We start from the raw sequence: 19,144 nt of genomic DNA on the forward strand, positions 1-19,144 counted from the left end.
AGAAAAAGAAATGATTTCAGTGTTGCAAGACTTAGGTTAATGAACATGTAGGCTAATATGAAAATAAGTTTGTATTTTTTTTTGGCTCATTCTTTTTTCTTTTCTTTTATAGTAGGTGTTATTCTTCAGTTGATTGGATCAAAATCGGTAGATTTTCTTTTTCTTGTGTGTGTGTGTGTGTGTTGTGTGAGTGTTCTTGTTTGTGTGATGTGAATGAGTATGTGTGTTTGAGAGTGTGTGTGTGTTGTGTCAGTGGGTATGCACATGTGTGTGTTTGTGAGAATGTATGCACGCATGTATGTGTTTTATGGGAGGATGTGTGCACGCATATATATGTGAGAGTGTGAGCATACGTGCATGTGCAGGTGTGTGTGTTTGCATGCATGGGTGTTCCCTCTGATTTGATCACTCCATATTGCTATATCCTATATCCATTACAGACCCAACTTGGTAGACAACCACATTGCCTTGCTGTTGAGTGCATGGATCAACGCAGGCCTTCTGGAGGTAGGTACACCAACACACGCCTCTGTCCTTGGTGATGCTACACAACATTCCAGTGGAAGACTATTTTAGCCCTCTGGAACCAGTGAGGAAAATATGCTGACTAAGATGCTATACAATAGGTTCATTTAGAAGATGAGTAAGAGATGAGACACACACATTTTCTCAGAATGCTTGTAGAAATAAAATGGGTGTGAAGTATGAAGAAATGGAATGGGAGGAGTACACAGGGGAAGAATGAGATTATGTTTTGCAATGGATGGAGGAACTACAGAAAGAAAATGTATTATGTTGAAGTAGATATTGGTCAAAAAGAAGTTAAAGTTCGCTTACCGTTGTCTTCCAATTAAAGCAGTGTTGAAAATTCAGAGATTTTATTTAGCTAGTCTAAAAAAACACAGGATGTTGTTGCTTGTGACACTGTGGTTTTTCAGGCGTTGGTGGAGGTGATCACCAGCAGTGAGGGTCCTCTGTTCAACAGAAGTATCATTCTGCTGGGGGAGATGCTGCACATGGTGAGCACACTGTGTGTGTGTATGTGTGTGTGTGTGTATATGTGTGTGTGTGTGTGTGTTTGTGTGTGTGTGTGTGTGTTGCTGATGATTTTAATATCCTATTAACATTTTTTTTTTCCTCAGAATGACAATTTTCACACTTCAGTAAGATGTTTTTAAGAGTTTTCTCATCATAATGATGTTTTTGACATCTTAAAGATATTTACTAAACGTTTTCACATCTGTCTTATGATTTTCATGGGGTTTTATTTCATTAACAATTTTCACATCATACTAGCAATTTTCACATCATACTAATGTTTGTCATATCTTATTTTGACATTTGTCACCAATGGTTTTCACTCGTTTTTAACAGTTTTCAAATCTGATTAACAATTTTCAAGTTATGATAACAATTTTCACATCTTATTAACTGTTGTGACAACAGTTGTCAATATGATTTTCACACCTTATTAACAGTTTTTTTGCATCTTACTAACAATTTCAATTTCTTACCAACAATTTTCATGTCTTATGAAATGATTGTAACATATTACAACTTACATATCTTACTATTGCTTACGATCTTAAAAGTTTTTCACATGTTATATATGATTTTCATGTCTAACGATTTTCATTTTATTATCATGTTGGTGATTTTCACATCTTACAAATTATTTTCACGTCTTCCTAACTTTTGTAACATCTGACTAACAATTTTCGCATCTTACAATGTTCACATCTTACAAACAGTTTTCGCATCTTACTCATGGATGTCACATCTGACTAAAGTTTTTTTGCATCTGTATTAAAGATTTGCACATTATACTAATGGTTTTCATTTCGCATCTTTCAGAAGATTTTCAGATGTAACAAGTTTTTTTTTTCACATTGTTCCTGCCCTTAATTGTGTTGGATATCTCAGTTTGAAAGCTGGGCTTTCTTGGTCATTCAGCAGACTTGAAATGAAAACAGAGTTCAGATCTATCTCCCTTTCATGATGTGAATAGAGAGGAGAAAGGTTGCAGAATGGTTAAGACGCTTATCAGTCAGTATAGTGCAAAATTTTGCAGAAAAATTCACTTGGATAGGAAAACAAATGCATTTGCAGGCAGAAAAGAGAGATAGAGAGAAAAAATAAGAGGTTAGCGCTGCACCGTAGCAATGCACTCTCCCTGAGGAAATCGGCCTGAATTTCACACTGAGAAATCTGTTTAACAAAGACTTATATGCATTAATGCATTTCAGTACAATACAATGTAGTACAATACAATATGATACGATACAATAATACAATACAATGCAATTAAACGCAACACAACACAACACGACACGACACGACACGACACGACACAACACACTGCAGGGTGTGTGGTGGATGTTTCAGGCCAACGTGTTGCTGCCGGCAGAGTGTTACAGTCATAGTCACTGTCTGCCCACCCTGCTGTCCATGGCCTCCTCCTCCGTTATCTCTGCTCCACACAGACAGTCAGGGCTTTCTTTTTTCTTTTTTTTGTTTTGTTTTTGTGTGTGCACCAGAATTAAGTGTTATCCTTTTTTCCCCACTTTATGAAATGGGGTTTATGACCAGTTAAAAATCTTGGGGCGTCCCTAAGATTTGAAAACAGAAGGGAGGCACTGTATTTTTATTGAAAACATTTCTAAAACAAACACATAACAAGAGTGAAAATCCTGCATGGGAGCTGCAGTTCAGTTCTAGGATTGTCTGCTGTGAAGAAGGGTTCTTTCTCTTTCCGATCACTTGGCCCAGAGACCTTGATGATTATGACCAGAAGGCATACCAGTCTGTAGGTGTGTAGCAGTGCACATTTAATCAGAGCATGCAGTGTTAGAGTGACCCTCTGAAGGGAATCTAGGACTCTGTGAAATAATGGTAAAAGGGTTTTTGCCCTGAGGTTTTTAACTTAACAGAACTCCAGTTGGAAATCCCAGGGACTCACTACCATAATGCCAAGCATCAGACTGAAGCTCTTGTGCATGTTTTTTTTTAAGTGTCGTTTTAGAATAAGGAGCACTTAATAATCAAGCAGTGCGTCCTTTCTATTTTCAGAGCATCAGGGATGCACATGTATTTATACATTATCAGAAACACTGATGAAAGCTTACAGATCTTATACATTTTGAGAAGTGTATGGGTTTTTGTTTTTGTTTATTAAAAAAGGTCTAGCCCATGTTTGGGTCAGTTTAACTTACATTCTGAAAATAAAAGGTATCTTTAAATTTGTGTTTTTCTTTTTTTCTTGGCTCTTGCCCAAGTTACATCCCCACTTTCTTGGCTAAGAGGGCAGTAGAACAGTCGGCGTATAGATGGTCCCATAATCCAATTAGTCCCCAAAGCTGCAGTACTTAGAGCCAGTGCAATCTTGCCTCCTAGTTTGAGTCCTAGTCCTTCACAAAAGACAAAGCTGTAGGTGAATTCCCATATTGCGGTGGAGAAGCCATAAATCATACAGTTCTCACCTTGCTGTTGGCCAGACTGTAAGCTTATGTCAGTGCTCTGGTCAGGCCCTCAATACAACACAGTACAATACTCCTTTTCATGTGTGTGCAGTCGAGCATGCATGGCGGTGAAGCACCTGAGCGAGTTCCACGGGCTGAAGAAACGAGGCCTGGTTCCCAGCAGCCTTTTCCTGGACCAGTTGCAGCAGCACGCAGGCAAGTTCCACGAGACCACCAGTCGCCACTGGTACCTCCGCCGCGACAAGCTCTGCGACTACTACTACAAGAGGGTCAGTCCGCTGCCACTGTCAGTTCTGATTTTGTTGGTGTTGGTTCTCTGAATCTGGATGTCTGCAGAAAGAAGTTTCACATCAGAATCAAAAGTTGAACTTACTTTATATTTGATGACTTCACACCATCTTGCTCAGCACAATGGTACAGGAAAGTTTGGGCTGGTTAGGCTGCACCATTTGTCCTGTCCCAAGAGGAAGAAGTCTATATGGAGAGTGGTGACTGACATCCTGACCAGTGAGCTCTGTCTCATCTCAGTGAGGTCACAGCCCTTCATTCACCTTCAGCAACAGTCAGTAGATTAACAATGCTGATATTTTTTAACAGCTTTGAACGGGGAAGGAAAGTATTCCTGTGGGTTAATTTGTTCAGTATTTTGTGAAATTCTGATAGTCGTGTAACAACTGAAAATAGTTGAGAAAACTCTTTTACTTGTTATATCAGAGAATGTACACAGTGGTTGGTATGAAAAAAAAAAACCCAACATTTTTAGACAATGTGTTTAGTGGTTGATTGTAAATAAATGGTCATTTTCAATTCTAATAAAAGGGCTGCAAAGGAAGAATCTCCCACCCTCCTTCCCCAGTAGGCATAGAAATTTGAATAACTGATAGTTACACATTGTGTCACAAGTCCTCAGTTTTATTTGACACTTGTGTTTTTTCTGATTGTGTTAACCAAATGATTAATAATCAAGCCTGTGTAAACCGAATTGTTAATAAGCAAGTCTTGCAAGAGATACGTTGAAGCAAGAGTTGACTAGTTTTAGTTTTTCACTAGTCTTTGCTGTTTGACTGCAACTTGGAAACATACATGATTAGTCATGGTTTGGTCTGTTCGTTGTTTTGATGAAAAAAAAAAATTATTTATGTATGTATGTGTGTGTGTGTGTGTGTGTGTGTGTGTGTGTTACATGTGTGTGTGTGTGTGTGTGAAAGAGAAAAAGAGAGAGAAACACAATCACTCTGGATTGTGCCCCCAAAAAAAGAGTGTACTTCCGCCCACACTTTGCATGTTTGCATGAGTGTGTTGACACTATCCATTTTTCATTTTTTGGTCCCCTCTTTTTTTTCCCATGTGCTGAGATTGTAGCATGTGTGCCATCAAAAAAAAAAAAGTAACCATGTCTTTTTCGCCCACGATTAGCACTGCTCCGGCAAGGTCCAAGCAAAACTGTCCGGCCTACTTGTGGTAGGAACTCTCACATCCCTTCCTTCCTTTGTGCTCTGTGTGTCTGTGTCTTGTCATGTGTAATTGTGTGTGTATGTGTGTGTGTGTGTCTTAACCATCTGAGTGTGTGTGTGTGTGTGCTGTATGTTCATTATAAATGTGAAAATGTCATTTTTTCTTTGTCAGCATTTTGCATGTTTGTGGAGTGGGTTTTCAATAGCACAGCATTGTTGGTCACTGTGTGTGTGTGTCTCTGTGTGTGTGTGTATGTGTGACTAGTTTACTGTAACTGCTGCTCACTGTGGCTTACATTCATTGCTGGCTGATTTTAGAAAAGGAAAGCTTATATTGAGCAAAGAAAACTTATATTGAGCAATACCAGTTAAGCAAGATGGGAAGAATGTTCTGGTTTTGGGTTGGGGGAGGAGGTTGGTCGTGGTACATCACTGAAAATGATTTTTGGTTGTATGCTTAAAGTTGTACATATTATTCAAGATTAAGTGAAGCAGACTTGCTACTGATTGAGAACATCTATTGATTGAAAAAAAAAGGGGGGTGAGGGGGGATGGGGGGTGGGGGTGGGCATGAGGGTTAGGGCGAAGTTTCTGCAGATGGGATGGAGTAGAGTGTGTTGTCAGTGAGGCTGGGATTAACAGCGAAACACAATCACTGAATCTGCATTTTGTTTTCAGAGAGGGGGTTGTCCTGTACCTGTAAACATTGTAGGGTTAGCCTTGGAAGCTGAAGAAGCATTACTTGCTTTGTAAATCCTCTTTTAGCTTTTGAAATTGTCACTGTGGCGATGCTTTGCTTTGCATGCCATAGATCTTGAGTGGTGGTCGGGACACTAATCATTTGGAGGAGACGATAAAATGAGGTCCCATATGCAGCATGCACTTAATATATATGTTAAAGAACCATGTTACAAAAGATTTTTCCCTGGCAACATTCTGTAGGAAAGTCCATTTTGATAGGAAAATACACTTACAGGCAGAAAGAAAAAGGGTGGCACTGCTCTGTAGCGGCGTGCACTCCCTTGGGAGAGCAGCCTGAACTTTACATAGAGAAATCTCTTGTGACAAAAGAGTAGTACAGTGCAGTAGAAATTACAATACAGTACAATAAATTTTGTTCTGTTTGGGGAAGGTGAGGAGGAATATGGAAGCGAGGAGAGGGGTTGTGCGATAGTTTTTGAAGCAGTATATGAACAAGTTTTTTGTCCAGAGTTTTTGCTGGAGTTATATGTTACAAGTGTTTTAAAGTAAGACTGATAATACATGAATATGAGCATTAGTGGAGTGCTGTTGAGGGTTAGCAGGTAGTTACAGATTTAGTGCATGTAAGTTTTATGCTGACATTGTGTCCTGTATTTTACCTTGGTTCACTTGTAATGGGCTTAGCTTGGATACGCTTGGAAGGGTTAATGCAACCTGGTACATACATTATGCTTGATATTAATTAGGTCAGTTCTGCTTTTATCTGAGTAGGGATAGATAAGTGTGAGAAAATATGTGAAACCAGTGGGATTAAGTGTAGTATGCTTTGTTCTGATCTTTGAATACCATTCCACTTTTCAGTTCCAGATAACACATATGAGAGCACCATGCATGCACTCACATGTCAAGCACATGCATGCTTGAATAGCCACTCACACACCTCTGCAGGAGCACTGACAGCACACACAAATGAACACACAGACACGTCCCCCACCTCCCCGCACCCCGCCCCCACCACACACACACATACATACACAGAGAAATAACTAAATGTCAATTATGTATGAAAAAAATGCTCTTGTTGCAAGAACATGAAAGCTTGACTGTGTTTGTCTACGTGTTAATGAATGCACACACACATAGAGTGAGTCACTGAAGTGTTTTTTGATGTGTTCCTCACTCATACACTGTCACTGCTGTTTGCCCAATAGTAAAGAAAGAAAAAAACCGAAACTGCCTAACCCTGCTACTCCACCCTTGAAAATGATAAAAACCTCCTTGCTGTGGCAACCAAATACCCAGTCACGTTTTAACCCAGTCTCGCCCTCTGACCAGCTCAACATCACACAAGTAAAAACGCTGTGACTGACTGACCAACTGATAGTTCCTGGTTTCAACATCATTGTTGGCTCCTGGTTGTGTGTCTCCTTGTCCCTGGTGTGTACTCCACTTACGTAACCTGGCACTGTGCACTGGACAGTCTGACAGAGCGTTCGTTATCACTTGCTTACTTAGAATTTGACCAGTTGAGTGTACTCGGCATGAGTAACCACAAGTCAGTAAACTGCACAATGTACTCAGCTTTTGTGGGGGATTATTTTGAATTCAGTCAATGAATAGTCAGGATATAAAGAACAGAAAGAAAATTCATTGAGATGTGGAAAACGCTACATGAGAAGTTGCTGAAAAGGGAATTATATTTAACTTGCTGAGCTGTAGAAAGCATCATGTAAAGTTATGAAAAATATGAATGTATAGACCTCCGTGTTCTGCGTTGATTTTGTTGTTCTGCATGTATAGGATAGTTACTTGTTGAATGTCTCTTTGGGGGGTTTCTCCAAGAAATCATAGTGCAGTTTTTTAATACTGCAAATTATAGTAATAAAACAAGGTAACTAGAGGAACAAGGACATTGCTTTGAGATATGAACGTGTGAATTCATGGCAGTATTCATTTCTTGTACATCTCATGGTTTTGTTGTTATGCATGGCTGAGTCAATGTTGATTATTCTGAAATGTCAAGAGTTACCACAGATGGTTTGCAGCACCAACACTTACTTTCCAGGTGCAGAGAGCATTGAGGATATTTATTCATTCATTGTTGTCATTAACTTACCTGGGATCTGTGAGAGATGAGTAAAGACGTGGCTCTTTGTGGGAGGAGGGGAGGGGTGAGCAGGATGGAAAGCTTGCCACTCAGATGGTATGCACTTACACACACTCTCTCTCTCCCACACACACACAGATACACACACACACACACACACACACACACACATACACAGGTGTATGTATGTGTACACAAGCATGCTTACACATACAGACTCATGCACACTCCAGTGTAAAAACATGTATCGTAAAGTTCGGTCTATAAGCCGCTACTTTTTACCCCAGCTTCAACCTCTGTGGCTCATACAATGATGCGGCTTATTTGCGGATTTTAACGATCCCGGGAGTGTCACGTTCTCGTCTATTCTTAGCTGCCCTTCAAATCACCAAAATCATGATTTCTGTCCATGAATGTTTGGATGAGCTTCAGGATAGTGTGCTAACTGTTCACGTTTTATAAATCAAATCCGCACACATTAAAGCCTTCAGATCAGCATTCAGTTCTACTCTGCTCAAGTGTACACCCTCATCATGCCGAAAACGCGACGTTATGCCTATGATGCAGCCTTCAAATTGAAGGCGATTGACCTAGCAGACGACAGTGCAAGCGACGAACCAGCAGCGACCGCCACCTTCATGTTCATGAAGTGAAAGCGAGGCTGAAGTCAGTGACAAGATGGCGGAGGAAGCTGTGCTGGTTCTCTTCAACTCGGACACTGAAGACGAAGGTTTTAGTGGATTCAGTGAGCAGGATGACGTTGAATAAATGTGACTATACCTAAATTATGGATCTTATTTTCGTTGTGTTTATTTATTATTTTTTTGCAGCACTAGCAGTATTTTCGCTTGCTTTTCTTTGTGTTGTTCCCGCTTGTGTTTATTTCATAACCTACAGTATCGACAGCTTTTCTGTAGTATCAGTATGTCTTCTGGTACCGGAAATAAGTGTGGCTTATAAACCGGTTTGGCTTATGTATGTATAAAGTTCAATTTTTTCCAAAATTTAGTGGGTGCGGCTTATATACCAGTGCGCTCAATAGACTGAACTTTACGGTATGTGTATTTTTGTGTGCTTGTGTACACACACAACAACAAACAATAACACTATGTTCAAGTAAGTACAAACATGTACATATAAATTAAAAGAATCAGAGCTTGTTTTGATTATTTTGGTTTTGCATTATATGAAAGGAATTTAATGCATGATACACTGTGTGCAGCAGCACAAAAGAGCAGTCTCATTTGGCGGATATTCTGTTCTTGTTCATCTGTGAATGTATAGTGTTGAAGATTTTTCTTTACAACAGTTATGTTTTGTAGCTTATGTGAATGTGAGTTGCCTGTGAGTCCATGCACACACTGATTGAATGTTGAAGTAGTGTGAGAGCATGCTTTAGAACCTGGAGTAACTATTTGAATAAGAAAAGCCTTGGTTGTGACTGTTCGCTTGTGAATATGCTTATGTGATGGAGATAGATTAGATGTGAGCTGAAATATATTGACATGGTTGGCTGCTGGACAGAATGGTGCTTGAAACAAATATACTTACATTTACAGACTTTATCGATTCATTTGTTTGGTGATCCATTTTATAATAGAGTAGGAATGATGTGTGTTTTGTGGTTTGTATTTATTAACAAACACTATCAGCAGTGTTTATTCAGTTTTGAGTAGTTTTAAACAGTGGTTTTTGTGGGTGTGATTTAATTAACAACATTCCAGGATAATGCTGGTCTGATGATGCAGATGGTTTTGATTTGTCAGATGACTGGTTAAGAAGTACTCATTTATTGGTCAGTTTGAACTAGGTAGAGAGTTTGTAAGCTTAGCTGGGCACAATGTGTGTGTGTGTGTGTACATGTGTGTGTGTGTGCATGTGTGTGTGTATGCGCGCGTGTGTGTGTAGGCATTAAATGCTGGACTTTAAAATGGTAGGCATCCTTCAGTCTTGGGAGACTGTGGAGTTGTGCTCAGGGTGATATTTCTGGTACAGCATCAGTTGTGCCTTGACAAGTCTGCTCAAGAATAGCAGTCTTTTCCACGCTTTGTGAAGATGAAGTCTGATGCTGGTCTGTCTGTCAGACTTTAGGCCTTCCTTCTTTGCCATTTCACTTATGACTGTTGGGCAAGTGTCTTCGAAATTGGAGAGGCCTTTCTACATTGTCTGCCTTCAGAATGATTGTTCAGAGGCTACAGCTTACCATGAGTATGGGTATTTGCCTTGGGTCTTCGGGTCTCTTTTCCAGACATCATTGTACTCAACATACGTTTTGGCCTACAAGGCGCTACTTTTCACTCAAATCTAAGTTCTGTGTCTTATTGGCTGTATGCGTCCTATCTGTGTCTGCAAACTAAATTCTGACCACATGGTGCCACCTGTCACAACAAACTGAATATATGACAACATTGTTAATCTATTATACGCACATGATAATGCTGAATGACAAAACTTCAGTCTTACCACTGTTTGATTCGACAGGGTTCATGTTCACAATCAAATCAAATTGAAACTAAATCGCATATTACACACAATTTCAACTGACCGCAGTTGGCCCATTGGTCATGATACAAGAGTTTTGACTTGCAGATGAATTGCAGTTCACCCTTAGGCCATGATTAAAGAGCAGTGTCTACGTTTGAGCTGCGGATAAATCTATTGTGCGAGAAATCAGAAGTGAGCTGATTGTTTTTTAAAAGCAGAATGCAAAGCAAAATGGCAGATGGGACTGAAAGCAGGGCTTTCAGACTGGATTCTGATTGAACAAGTTAATGAACAGGCGCTATACAATAGTGTGCATTCAACTGAAGGCTGTAAAATTGTTTAAAAAAAAAAAAAGAAAAAAAAAAGACAAATGGAGTGACAGAGCCAAGTCAACAAGATGACGAAAACAAATCAATTTTTGACCTAGTTTTTTAAAGTTGATGTCACTACTCAAAACAACATCCGCTGTTAGCAGAGCCACGATGGAGGACTTTCACTTATCGGCAGATACAGCTAATTGGATGTGCTCAAAAAAAACCTTTTTTCTTTGAATTCTGTGGGTGCGCCCTATGTGATGCAGTGCCATGAAGGCCGAAAAGTACAGAAATTGGGATGTATCTGCGGTACGCTTTCCCTTTACCAACTCTCCATACAGGAGGTCCTGAGTATTTGGCCATTGTCCATTTGCACAACATGTTCGAGCCTGCACATTTATCTTTTCTTCAGCAGGATGCACATGCTGGGGATCCCAGCCCTCTTGAGGACTGTTTTGTTGTAAGGTTACACTGCTGTCATAATATTTACTCTGCAGTATTCACTCACTTTGTGGAAAACCCCTTTCCCCCTTGATGAAATAGACGTAGACTAGGTAGAAAGCAGTGACCATGGGATGTACAGGTTATTCATTTGTTTTCATTTCACTTGTGTTGTATAATGTTATATTTTTCTTATTTGGATGTTTTTCTTTTACATAATGGTTTATGTATGCATGATGATCAGGAAAGGGTGTACCAGTTATTTGTTTTTACAACACTTATTTATCTGTTGATGAGCATTTGAATTACATTAAAGAAAATTGTCTTTTATAATTGTTTGAAGCTGACAATGAAAGTGTGAAGATTTGAATTGAATTGGATTGGATTGAAGCATGGTTTGATTGGTGTGCAGATTCCCAATGACGACAACACACAGCATGCAGTGAGGGACTCCCAGGTGAACAACACCAAAGAGAACTTCAACTGGGACTGGGATCTGATCGGTTCTATACTGAAGGTGTGTGTGTGTGGGGGGGGTTATGTTGGTGTTTGTGTGTGGCAAGGGCATTTGTGTGTGGAGGGAGGGGTGGGGGTGGGGTGGTGCGGGGGGAGATTTGGCATTCGTATTTGTATTTTTTTTTATCACAACAGATTTCTCTGTGTGAAATTCAGGCTGCTCTCCCCAGGGAGAGCGCATCACTACACTACAGCGCCACCCCCCTTTTTTTTTTCCTGTGTGCAGTTTTATTTGTTTTTCCTATCATTGGGAAGTATGAGCGCATACTGATCGAGTTATTAAAAATACCATCAAACTTGGACTGGGATCTGATTGGCTCTGTACTGAAGGATTGTGTGTGGGGGGGGTGAGTGGGGTGGATGAAGTGGGTGTGTGTATGGAGGGGGATGTGTGGGTGTGTTGAGGGGGGTGTTTGTGTGCAGATGTGGTATGTATACATGTATGTGTGAAGAAGAGTGTGTATGTGTGGGTTTATCTGTGTATGTTCACTTAAGTCTTTATTTTTATGTGTTGGTGGATATATGGATGGGTGGATGGGAGGAATATGTGCATGCTGACATAGTCATGACATTGACCATCAAACAGGAAGAACAGCATGCACAAAAACAAATATATCAAGAAGGGAATCTTAAGTTAAGGCATGTTTTAATGCTAGTAGTTTGACCATTAGGAGCTGCCATGTCAAAATCAGTAAAGCATTGGACTTGTGATCCAGTGATCAGGGTCCGGCTGTGGGACCTGTACATTTGACCATTTGCTTCCTTTTATTTCAGTGGCCAGATGATCGACTGAGAAAGATGGAAGACCAAATTTATATCAGGTATTGTCATTGTGATTGTCGTTTTGTTATGTCATCTTCGTGTCAAAGCTTCTTTGATAAGATATTCAGAATTCTACTGAATGTAAAAAAAAAAAAAAAAAAAAAAAAAAGGTCCGGGAGGGAATGAAATTACACACACACACACACACACACACCTATATATATATATATATATATATATATATATATATATATATATATCTACGTATATCAATATACACATAATCGGTCTATCTATCTATCTTTTTTTTTTTTTTCATATTTATATATATAAATATATGTATGTGTGATAGAAAAGTGATGACAGCATTATTTTGGCTTCTTTTTTTTCTCTTACCCCAGTGCTTTTTATGCCTTTTACCCAAGGTGACTCTTTCTGCTGGTTGACTTGAACAGAGTAAAATGAAAATGGAGCTGGTTTGGTCACTGAATAATGAATATGTACATGTGTTCCACTGATTAATGAACGTGTTTAATACCATTTTACTCTTATAGTATGTGCTAGATTAAGCTTCAGCTTAAATAAGTACACAAATAAAACAAAAAAAAGGAAAGGAAAGTGAACAGATTATATAAAAATATGAACGCATACATCTCAGACATAAGTGCAGTACATTGAAGTCAGAAATAATCAAGCAGATAATCACATACAGTTCTAACTCCTTCATTGATGTAAGCATGCATCTCAGTGTGGGAGGAAACCATCACTCCAATATTGGCCTGCCCAACCACATGTGACACTGTTTCTATCACTGCCCAGATCGCAACTCCATGATGTCCTGATACTGATGGATGCCAATTGATAACATCGCAGACGTAGCATGTGAAAAATCACAGGATAAGATTTGATTGATTTTGATGCTAATATAGTGCCTGTACACAGTCAGAGCCCAAGCTCCAAGTGTAATACAAAGATGGAGTCATAAGCACAACAGGCTGCCTCCTGGATGGAGGCGACAGGAATCTGCTTTAAGGTGCTCATCATTCATTTCCTGTGCCTTTCAGTCACACTTAGTCACACACACACACACACACACACACACACACACACACTCTCTCTCTCTCTCTCTCTCTCTACATATATAAATACATCTGAAAGGTCAGTACTGTATATGTGTGGGCAGGTTTCTGCGACGGGTGGTGTTCTTTTTCAAGCCAACCAATCACCTGTTCTCTCACATGGACATGAACTCGGAAAGAGGGCCGACTGTGTGCCTGGTGGCCTGTCAGCTGGTCGACTTCCTTGTCTCTCTCTCACAGGTCAGTGAGCTTGTGCAGGCTTCACGCGCAGTCAGGACAAGTCTTGGAAAAGTGAGAGAACCATTTATTTAAGAGTAAAAAAAAAAATTTGTCCACAGCTAAAAAATCTTACAGATCAAGAACTGTGCAGGAATGATGTACGTGTTTTTGTAGTGTGTGTGTGTGTGTGTGTGTGTAATCTTTTTTTTGTTTGCATGCTTTATTTCAGTCAGTGAAGAAAGAATTGTATAGAGCACGTAGAAAAAAACAGAAAAGAAATGACAGTACAATGTACTTCATAACCTAAGTTACTTAGGCCACAAAAAAGAAAGAAGGAAAAGGGGAGAGAAAAAAAACTTTGAGACATTTTACATCAAATATTTCCAAAATGGAAATATTCTTGGAAGCAAATAAACAAAAACTGTACACACTTTAACCCTTTCGCTGCCAGGAAAATAAAATTTAAGTGAAATCTATTTGCCAGGGTTTTTCACAAGAAATGGGTATAAATTTTCCAAAAATTCTATGCTCTTTGTTATTGGAGAAAGACCCATAAAAGTATATATTTTCTGAAAGGTAAATGAATAAAGAATACAAAACACATGCTGTTTTCCCATTTTATATATTTTTAGTGACATGCTGTTGTTTTGAAAGCAGTGTTTTGTTTTTTGTCACATTTTCAACTTGTTCATTACAAACATTAGTCAGGTAACTTGCACAAAAATATATTTTCTGGACAAATGGATATCTGGAAACACAAAATCATACTAGAACAACCACAATATATATAAGAGATAGATACACAATGCATTGTGACTTCTCCAAGTGATAAGATGGATGTGAGGCCATGCCCCCTCAGTCTCCACCCCCCTCCTCTTCACACCGCTCACACAGTCACTTGATCCAGTTCTCATCAGACCGCGTTGGCTGAGTGCCATAAATATCGCTCACACTGTGTCCTGCTACTAATTCAGTCATGTTCTGTCGTCTGCTAACATCTGTACAGCCAGCATCACTCACTGACAGTCGCATCTTGGCCACTCTCTTGATTGCTCCCTTTATTGACTCACTTGTGTAAACAAAGTGAGTCTATGTTTTAACCCGGTGTTTGGTTGTCTGTGTGTGTGTGTGTGTCTGTGTGTCCGTGGTAAACTTTAACATTGCCATTTTCTCTGCAAATACTTTGTCAGTTGACACCAAATTTGGCATAAAAATAGGAAAAATCAAATTCTTTCCAGTCATCTTGTTTAAAACAATATTTCACATCTGGGATGGGCACAAAAAAATAAAAAAAGAAGCCAAATCATATGCAAACTGAATTTACTGTTATATTTTTTTATTCTCTAAACTTGGCACTTTGATCTGATGTTCTGACACAACAACAAGAGCAGTCATTTTTATCATTTTTTGTTCAAACAGGAACTTCTTTTGCTAAGCATGGAAGTTATATTTATTTTGCACGTCTTTGGTGCAGATAGTAAAAAAGGGAAATTAATCTGTAATTAATGCTAGGGGGCTTAATTTGCTTTAAACTGATCTTTCTCATCTTAAAGATTATATTTTGAAATTATACTCGATACATAAAAAGCTTGTGTGTTTTACTCTCAGTGTTCAGGGCTTTCACTATGTTCATTCGCCCATGTGGTCTTTTTCGGAAAATACTAAAATCAATACGACAAGTGGACTTTATAGATCTATTGGCTGAGCTCTGAAGGTCATGGGCAAAAATCAGTTGTGTACACATATTTATACATATTCAAAGCGCGTGCTCATATTCTTCGCGAACGCGAACGATGCCATTTTGTTTCAAGTTGTTGACCTGCCCATTCAATCCTATATTCAATCGGCAATACACGATAACATGTGATGGAAAGTTGGAGGAGACCGTTAAATATTTATTCTGAGAAAGATTTGTGAACGCCTCTCATCACTTACTGGATTATGCCCCAAACTGCAATAGAAATATCCATAGAATCAGTCGGAATTCACAGTTAAAGATAATAAACCATGAGAGTTAATACCCTTGAATTGATGAAATGCAAAAATTTCCAGCCTTGACTTTTCTCAAAATGAAGTCCTTTTCACTTCATATGACGTTTAGAAGTACTTGTACTTGGCTCTACATGTTATTAGTTTAACAAAATACTCAATTTTCATATCAACTTTAAAACTATAAAACTAGAATGAACATAAAAGAGAAATTGCATTGACCATGTCATACATTCTCGGCGGGTGTAACTAAACTTGTACATCTATCTAGATCCAGAGAAAACGGCTAAATGTTGCAGTGTGATAACGGCGATAGCCATGTTCCTTTACCGCGGACTTAAAAAGAATTTTTAATTGCCCTTAAAGATTTTTTGAATGCCCAAGATACACCAGAATAATGCGATTTAAACAGCGTTCTCACTGCGAATACTGCAATCGATTTATCGCCCTTTAAAAAAGCATGTTTATATATTATATTTTTGAATGTCAGTTAAGGAGTCACGATAGTGTAATGGATAAGACAGTTTCTTCTCATCTGAACACGCGGGGTTCGAATCTGCCATTAGGACTTTTTTTTTCTTTTTCTTTTAACCGGAAGCTTTATAATAACAAATACAGAACACATTTTAACGACTAGATTTTTTTAAAAAGTGTATCACAAGTGAGTCTTAAAGGCCTTGCCTCTTGTTTTCTATCAGATCTTCCTATAAATGTTCATCACTGTCTTTTCCTTCGAATTTACGCTTCAATTCTTTCTGAGCATCAGCTAAAGAAAGAAATCTTGGTTGATTTAGTTTTTCACGATCGCATGTCTTGAGCACGGCGTCAGTCTGACATTTTGTTGAGCGAGCGAGGAGAGAAGTCAGGTAAACACTGGGACAGTGACCCAACCAAAACGTTCAGATAAAGGACTGTTTCATGACGTAGATGGGGTTTCTAGCTATGAATAGAATCTAGAGAGATTCCCCAGGCTAAAGCTGCCACTATTTTTGTCAACAAAGTGAATGCAAACCAGGGAAAGGTCAGAATATTTTGATGACAAGTTATCTCGTTATTGTGGCAGCAAAGCATACATGCTTGCCATGACGAGTTATCTCATCATATAGGCAGCCTAGGGGTTAAATAAACATGAGTTTTGTTCCATATACTGCTAACATGAGTTGACTTGTATCTCAACTGTGTGCAGCACTGATGGTGTTCGACTATACACATTTTGTCACGGATGTGTTCATGCCTGCATTGTTGATGTTGACCGTGATGCACAAGTGTGGCTGTATGTTGCAGGAGGAGGTACAGAAACTGACCTCAGAGCTTCTGGCTGACATCAACCATTGTCTGAATGAGGTACGTAAAAATGACACACACAGGACACGCACACATGCGTGAGCACGCACACACTCACATATACACCCACACTCACACACACTCACACTCACATACACACTCATGCACACACACACACACACACACACACACACACACACACACACACACACACACACACACACACACACACACACACACATTTTTCTGTCTAATATCACATTGCCATTTTCTCTGGAAATACTGTGTCTGCCAATACCAGATTTGGCTTAAACATAGTAGGAAAAATAATCTTCACATTCATACCAATAATAGGTTGTACGTCTTTCGTATTTAGCGTTATTTCCGAATCATTGACAGTTTATTTCATTGATGTCCGCTCTGGATTCCAAAAACTGCTGTTACCCCTTTGCAGCTGCCCGATTGTCTGGTGAGAAGACACCATGACCTCTGCGTTTTTCTTGTTTGCATTTGAAAGCAAAGAAATAGGCATTCTGGACAGAACACATACAGTGACATTAACTACATTATTGACATGTTTACTGCACATGAATATTCTAAAGTGGACACTGAATTAACTAGAATGAACAGTAAAGAACATTTCATTGACCATTTCACTGAGTTAAGGTCAACGTTGTCTGCATGGCACTGGTCAGAGCAGATCTTGACAAAACATTTTGTGAAGCCTGATGCAATGCAATGTCTCCTTTACCACCAAATCAAAAAAATTTCTTAAATAATCATCAGTGTGTTTACTCCATATGAATGTTTTAAAGTGGATACTGAATTTACTAGAATGAACAGAAAAAATGAATTGATGGTGTCGTGGTTTCTCACTGAGTGGAAAGACAAGCTTGTTGAACACGGATCTCTGCAGATCTATAAAAACAGACATATATTGCAGTGTTTATGAGGCGATGGGAATGTCTCCTTTACCTCAGACTTAAAAGAAATTTTGAAATGCCTGAGATATACCAAAACAATATGATTTAAACAGCGTTATAACTTTGATTGCTGCTGTTGATTTATTCTGCTAAAAGAACATGCTCAAATAATAATTTTTCAGCATCAGCATTGAACCCACGTTAATGCATCTTTGCTTCGAATCTGCATTAAAGCCTTTTTTTCCTTTTTTTTTTTTTAACGCAAAGCTGTATATAATCATAATAACGAATAGAGAACACATTTCAACTAACTAATTTTTATAACTTTTTATTATTTTTTTCTTTAACTATGTACCACAAGTGAGTCTTGAAGGCTTTGCCTTTCTTGAAATTGCATAAAATAACACATAAATACATAAAACCAAGTTGAATAAGATAAAACAAAAAAGAAACTGAGAGAGATTTAATCAGACAGACAGACACACACACAAAAAAAAAATGCAATTGGAAAACAGCATGTGGTCGATTGGAGAAAGATGCAAAACGTTACATGTAAAAACAACCATCTGTCACTATCAGTTCCTCATGTTTCATAGAAATGTAGTTTTTTTTCTCTCTCTTTTTCAATTATTAGTATTGTTTTCCCTTTTTTTTTTTAATTCATATTATGGTCATTCGATCAGCAAAGAATAATTGACAGTGTTAATATTGATCCTGTTGGAGCTTTTTTCTATCCCCCCCTCTATGCCCCCAACCCCCACCCCCACCACTCCCCCCTTCTTTTCTTTCACAAGGAGGTGCCGTGGCAGAATTGGTTAGCCATTTGACTTCTGATCAAGTGTTTATAGTAATCAGGGTTCGTTGCCCTGTTTTCAGCATGGTATGGTGTCCTTGGGAAAGACACAGATTTTCCTCACTCCAAGGTGTGAATGAGTACCTAACTTTAGTTGGGAAAGGTTAAAGTGGCAGAAGGAGAGAGTTGGGCCCTGCCTTCCTGTGTTGAACCCTAGACACAGTGGAAAAAAATTCACTGTCCCAATGGCCGTAAAAAACTATAGGACTGTTAACCTTTACCGTGTCTTTGACATGAAAATGTTTTGATACTCTGTGACTGTGACAGGTTGCCATGAACCAGGTGGTACCAGAATCAGTGTTTGGCTCCCAGAGTCTGCACAACACGCTGTGCATGTACTACTTCCTCATGATTGGCCGGTTCTCCGCCACCAAGGCTGGGAGTGTGCACCTGGAAAAGACAGGCATCTTTCAGAGGTGAGCAGTGTTTGCTGAACCGATTGTGTGATGAATAAGACCCTTTCTCTGTTAGCTGTTAAACTCTTTTTTATAGTATTGTATACCTCATGCGCTCAGCACTTTTTTTTCTTTCTTTCTTT

At 39.0% G+C, this 19,144-nt stretch overlaps 1 protein-coding gene across 2 annotated transcripts in view; it reads left to right on the forward strand.

Annotated features, from left to right (window-relative positions):
- LOC143279962 (rapamycin-insensitive companion of mTOR-like) overlaps positions 1 to 19,144 on the forward strand; it is an 86,640-nt gene that overhangs the window by 22,938 nt on the left and 44,558 nt on the right. Inside the window, exons 6-15 of one of the 2 annotated variants that reach the window (XM_076584343.1) lie at positions 441 to 507; positions 939 to 1,019; positions 2,386 to 2,486; positions 3,571 to 3,748; positions 4,896 to 4,940; positions 11,394 to 11,498; positions 12,272 to 12,318; positions 13,443 to 13,578; positions 16,831 to 16,890; positions 18,874 to 19,022. In XM_076584343.1, the coding sequence (XP_076440458.1) occupies positions 441 to 507; positions 939 to 1,019; positions 2,386 to 2,486; positions 3,571 to 3,748; positions 4,896 to 4,940; positions 11,394 to 11,498; positions 12,272 to 12,318; positions 13,443 to 13,578; positions 16,831 to 16,890; positions 18,874 to 19,022 (969 nt within the window). The remainder of the gene's footprint in view (positions 1 to 440; positions 508 to 938; positions 1,020 to 2,385; positions 2,487 to 3,570; positions 3,749 to 4,895; positions 4,941 to 11,393; positions 11,499 to 12,271; positions 12,319 to 13,442; positions 13,579 to 16,830; positions 16,891 to 18,873; positions 19,023 to 19,144) is intronic. The other variant, XM_076584344.1, reaches the window with a different exon arrangement.

Source organism: Babylonia areolata, chromosome 3 (assembly GCF_041734735.1).
Source record: "Babylonia areolata isolate BAREFJ2019XMU chromosome 3, ASM4173473v1, whole genome shotgun sequence".
Lineage (NCBI taxonomy): Eukaryota > Metazoa > Mollusca > Gastropoda > Neogastropoda > Buccinidae > Babylonia > Babylonia areolata.